The 5,777-nt window shown below is 34.6% G+C and overlaps 1 protein-coding gene across 1 annotated transcript; it reads left to right on the top strand.

Annotated features, from left to right (window-relative positions):
- Positions 1-3,525: 3,525 nt before the first annotated feature.
- Positions 3,526-5,235, top strand: LOC149562280 (putative aquaporin PIP1-4). The gene is made up of 3 exons (XM_089825807.1): positions 3,526-3,871; positions 4,084-4,583; positions 4,721-5,235. Exons 1-2 carry the CDS (start codon positions 3,541-3,543, stop codon positions 4,422-4,424), a joined length of 672 nt encoding a protein of 223 aa, XP_089681933.1. The 5' UTR covers positions 3,526-3,540; the 3' UTR covers positions 4,425-4,583; positions 4,721-5,235.
- Positions 5,236-5,777: the final 542 nt, after the last annotated feature.

The raw sequence follows: 5,777 nt of genomic DNA, 5'->3' as shown, positions 1-5,777 counted from the left end.
TATCTGCCACACATGGCAGGAACTATGACGCTAAGCATCTCTTATTCATCAAATGTGTTCGTCTCCCATGCATAAAATATTATCTTTTCTTCATAGCTTTCCCAACAAATCTTATCAGATTGAATATTGTAAAGTAATATACACTTATTAATAGCAAATCAGTCAGAGTTAATTAAATAAGTAAATAAATAGGTGTTAGGATTTGATCAAATGTATAGTTTAATTTTTTTTTAAAGAAATTAAATGTAAAAGAATTGGACATTATTTAGTTCATAAAGAAATGGTCAATAAAGATTTGATGCAATCTTAATTCTAATAATTTAGTATATAAATCAAAGAATTAAGATAGTGTCACTTGAGCAGGATTTGTATCATATCAAAGCTATAACGTGAGTTTAATTTTGTATTTGTGGTCTTTAAATAATTTATCATGCATTTCCATTGATTGATTTGGTGTAATTTCTAATTCTCTTTAGTAGTCAAGGACTAGCATGTATATGTTTTAAAAATATATAGAATAAAAATATAAGGAAATATATTATTGAGAGATCCTTCTTTCTATGTGTGGGCACTTATGTTAGTAGCAAGCATAACATAACATCAAAGATATTAAATAGATTATATTGTAATTATATTATATTAAATTATTGAATATAACATTATTATATTATTATATTAAATATAAAAATATTATAATTTTTTTTTTATTCTTATATAAAATAACTATATATTGCTATTATAATAATAGTTTTATTTAATTTATATTATTATTAGTATAGAAGATTTAGTATATATTATATTAAAATATTTAATATCATAATGATAGAGGATATAGTTTGTATGGAAAAGACAAACATACTCTAGTTTGTATCGCACATGACAACCTTATGAATCACCTGCTAACAAGATCATCTATAAGAGTCTCACTTTGTTTCAAGCATTACGAAGGAAGGTTAAAAATGAAGCTAATAGTTTGGTTCATAACAATGTGGTGAGGAAACACAAGCTCAATGTGAAGTGTGATTGTATAGAAAAGTCTATGGATCTTTAGATCATATACCCTTTATGAGGAGACCGATTAGGAAATTGTAAGGATTATTGGAATGAGAATGTGTCATGGAGGCGTGTGCATCATAACTAATATTCGAATCATTCTTCACCTACATAGGTTGAAAAAATGTATTACCGACATGATAAATGGTCTTGGCTCATCACTTTGTCAAGAATGCAAATGAATAAATTATCAAGAGGGATATGTCATCCATTTTGTAGAGTCCAAACATGGGATGGTTAAGAAATTTGATGTTGTCATTGATTGAACACTAACCCTAGTCCTAATTTTAACCCTAACCCCAAGCAAGTGATTGAGCATTAAACTAAATAATTATAACCATGGTGAACCAAAGTCCTAACCTTTTTCCTAGATCAAACCAAGCCCTAGAGCTAATCTCAATATGCTTAAAACCTTATTTGAACCCTAATTTAGTAACAATTATAACCTTAACCTAATTAAACCCTAAACTTAAATCAAAGATTTAATTGAATGCCAACCCTAGCCATAACTCTTAACTCTATTTCTAATCCTAAACATATTTCTACTTCTAACCCTATTTCTAGTTATAACCCAATCGAAACCTAACTTATACTCATCAATTTTTCTAATGGATGGGGTAAAGTGGAGACACTATCATGTGATATGGTTTGAAGGAATAGGGTGACCCCACAATAGTGGATTACACTTTTTTGGAGGAAGAAATTCCTCCAAAAATCATTGACCCAAATTTTTAGTCGAGAGGTTACGATAGAAACCTCCCAGAAAATTTAATCAAAAGTATGCAAATCGAGTACTCCAATCAAAAGTACTTTCAAATAAATTTCAATTGAAAGTATGTTAAATTAACTTTTGATCGAAAGAACTTATTTAGTTTTGATCAAAAGTACTTATTTACTTTCTATCTCACAATCCCTTCAAACTTTTGATCACCATCAAAGCAACATAAACATCAACAAAAATAACTTCAATATATCCAATCACTCGGTAGAAACTCCGTAGTTAAGTGTGCTTAAGCTGGAGTAGTACTGGGATGGTTAACCTCTCAGGAAGTCCTAGTGCTTCACCCTTGTGAGCATCACCTAGATCCAATGAGTGCTAAGTGTTCCATTTATTCTCATGAGAGATGGATTCTTGTTGAATCACTACTCATGAAACATGGGTCAATGAGTTTGACTCAAAATCACACAATTAAATATTGATAGCAATATCACAAGTCATAAAATGTTAGTGTGAGCTCCAAGTCCATGTGCAGCTCAGCATGATGGGCGGTTGTTGTCAATTAAGGGGACACCATACATGTGTAAAGAGGATGAAGCCATTCAGTTGTAATAGACGTTGGCCTAGGGTTAGCTTGTGATGTCGTCTACGTAGCCCCATCTTTCGAGATGGGCTAGATGCGTCCCCCTCCATGCCATGCCATGGCATCTATGGGGTTTGTTTGTACTTTCTTCAAGAAGCGGCTATCAGACAGTAAAGGCATGAAGAAGATGGGTGTGGGATTTTTTTTAAATAAATGTTTAGAATTTTTTTCTCTAAGTATGAAAATAGCGAATATTCTGTGTATTTGTATGTGATTAGTTATAAATTTTAAATCTTTAGTTTTAATTTTTTAAAATATTTTCTTTAAAATTATAATATTGAACTAATAATGTTTATTATGTATATTTTATTATTGTATAATGTTTAAGTTTAATATATATGATTAAAATATTCAATACATATCTAGATTTATTGTGTTTAATACATATTATTTACATAATAAATCTAATGTTCATGTTAATTAAAGTTAATTTTCATTGATGTTAGTAAATTTAAATGAATACATATTAGTTTATTAGTTTAATATAATTTGACATAACTATAATACACAATATTAATTAGATAATAAGTTTTTGAATCAATTTAGTTAAAAACAAAAGTCTGCATTTAGTAAAATTTAAAAAACAAATTCATAACTTAACTAAAAATATAATTAAGTGTGTATAATGAAAAATATAATTTAAAAAAAAAACTAAGTGGACCTAAAATAACTTTTTTTTAAGTGATAAGTAGGAGATAATTTCCACAGCTAGTCAAATTGTGATATGAATATCAGGATTTAACTGTGTGATTTTTGAGTCAAACTCGATGACCCCATGTTTCATGAGTAGTGATTCAACATGAATCCATCTCTCATGAGAATAAGTGGAACACTTAGCACTCATTGGATCTAGGTGATGCTCACAGGGGTGAAGCACCGGGACTTCTCGGGAGGTCACCCATCCCATTACTACTCCAGCCTGAGTGCGCTTAACTACAGAGTTTCCTCCATAGTTAAACCCAAAGCTTGCAACCCCATTTGCATCATTTTTAAGTGTTATTCATCCGCATCAGCCATCCTTTTTAGTGGTTTTGCTTCATCTTTCCAGTCCACTTGAGGGCAAACATTGCATTTTTAGTTTTCCAGTCTTTCTGTGATCTGTGATCTGTGAGAAGAGGGAGTCGAAATGGAAGGCAAAGAGAAGGATGTTAAGCTGGGAGCAAACAAGTACTCGGAGAGGCAACCATTGGGGACGGCTGCCCAAACAAGGGAGAAGGACTACGTAGAACCAGGGCCTGCACCACTGTTCGAGCCAGGGGAGTTCAAGTCATGGTCTTTCTGGAGGGCAGGAATTGCAGAGTTCGTGGCAACCTTCCTCTTCCTCTACATCACCGTACTCACTGTCATGGGCGTCAAAAGATCAGACGATATGTGCTCAACTGTGGGAATACAGGGCATTGCCTGGGCTTTCGGAGGCATGATCTTCGCTCTTGTCTACTGCACTGCTGGAATTTCAGGTACCTTCAAAAGGGCTTTCCTCCAAGGCCTTCTGGGTTTTGGTTGAAGGGCTTTAACATTTTGATCAAAGGGTTTCCGTTCGAGAGTCTTCTGGGTTTTTTATTTTGGGGCTTTATGGGTTTCGATTCAAGGTCTTGTGGGTTTTGATTTAGGATTTTCTTTGGGTATTGTGGAGTGATGACGATGATGATGCTGATGGGTTTGTGGGCAGGTGGGCACATAAATCCGGCTGTGACATTCGGGCTGTTCCTGGCAAGGAAGCTTTCACTACCACGAGCGGTGTGCTACATGATATGCCAGTTCTTCGGCGCCATCTGTGAAGCGGGAGTTGTGAAGGGTTTCGAGGGGCGCACCAAATACAAATTACTTGGGGGCGGGGCGAATTCGGTGGCTTATGGGTACACCATTGGCGATGGCCTGGGTGCTGAGATTGTGGGCACCTTTGTGCTTGTCTACACTGTTTTCTCTGCCACCGATGCCAAGAGAAGCGCCAGGGATTCCCATGTCACCTCTTACATCATTACATTCGCATACTTTATGCTTTGTTCCTAACTCTACTGAGTTCTGCAGCTTTTGGCACCCCTTCCAATTGGGTTCGCTGTGTTACTGGTCCACTTGGCCACCATTCCCATCACCGGAACGGGCATCAGCCCTGCTCGGAGCCTAGGAGCTGCCATTATTTGCAACATTGACCACGCCTGGGATGACCACGTAAGCATATATACCTGCTTAACCCTGCTTTCCATTTCTCTTAGACCAGTCTAGCATCTAGTGATGATCAGTGTTGTGTCATTTCCGTTAGCTAGTTAAGCATCGACTGATTTCACTTTGGGGTGTTTTCTGTGCAGTGGGTGTTCTGGGCTGGTCCCTTCATTGGTGCAATGTTTGCAGCAATCTACCACGAGCTGGTCATTCGAGCCATCCCATTTAAACGATCGTAGAGATATTTATGAGCAGGGAGCATGGGAGCAGGAGCATGTGTACATAATAAAATGGCTGAGCTGCCCTGTTTTGGTCTCAAGATGGAGGTTTTTCATTGTATTCGGAATGGCTCGTACTCGTCACCGTGCTGAAGTCTCTTCCTCCACTTGTTCGTCCAACATAGACTGCAGCGAATTGAAGGATTCGCCAGCGTAGTTGTTAATGTTGGGCACCGGCTACGGGGGCCGGCCCCTTCCTGCCCTGCCCGAATGCCCTACGTTCAGCATGCACGGCCTACAGCCGTACTTACTGACAAAAAAACGTAACCCAAGCAGGTTTTCTAAAAGATTTTCAGGTGTATTTGAAATCAATTATAAACCGCGTTTTACATGCATTTGTTCGGCGATGAAAGCTTATAATATTTTATGAGTTGAGTAGGTTTTTTTGGGCGATTTATTTTAAACTTTCTGTGCAAACATAATTGAGTTTTTTAATTCATTTTTTCTATTATGTCAATTTCATAAATTTTAATAAAAAAACCTGTATTATATTTTATATTTTGAAGTGTTATTATTATTATTAGTAAATTGTAAGTGTTATTATCAATGTAAAAGTATTAGTTTTATTTAATCTTATTTATTTATTTCATTTTATAGTACTTATGACTATTTTATATTGTTATTATGAAAAAATTGTGATCATCTATTTGTTTGAATTTTTTTTTAACCAAAGAAAACACTAAATTCATAAAATTAAAAAAGTATTATATCAATACATATCAATTCAATATAATTTAATTTTGAAAAAAATATTATGATCTAAAGATTTACTCACTATTATCAACCTTGGCATTCCAAAAATCAAATTACTCTCAAGGTCTAGAATGAAATATATTAGTGTAATTTAATTTGTTTCTTACTATATATCACCTAAAAACTTCCAAAAAAAAAAAAAATTATAATTGAAAATGTAATAGAATGACTC

Source organism: Cupressus sempervirens, chromosome 4 (assembly GCF_028749045.1).
Source record: "Cupressus sempervirens isolate cs-2001-9-10 chromosome 4, ASM2874904v1, whole genome shotgun sequence".
Taxonomy (NCBI): domain Eukaryota; kingdom Viridiplantae; phylum Streptophyta; class Pinopsida; order Cupressales; family Cupressaceae; genus Cupressus; species Cupressus sempervirens.
The sequence above is the reverse complement of the archived record's forward strand: the minus strand, read 5'-3'. Positions and strand labels throughout refer to the sequence as shown.

Bases quoted from the DNA above. Each gene is read 5' to 3' on its own strand.
- LOC149562280 (XM_089825807.1), top strand. From the start codon at position 3,541: ATGGAAGGCAAAGAGAAGGATGTTAAGCTGGGAGCAAACAAGTACTCG. The intron at 3,872-4,083 runs GTACCTTCAAAA...GTTTGTGGGCAG, and splicing joins CTGCACTGCTGGAATTTCAG to GTGGGCACATAAATCCGGCT.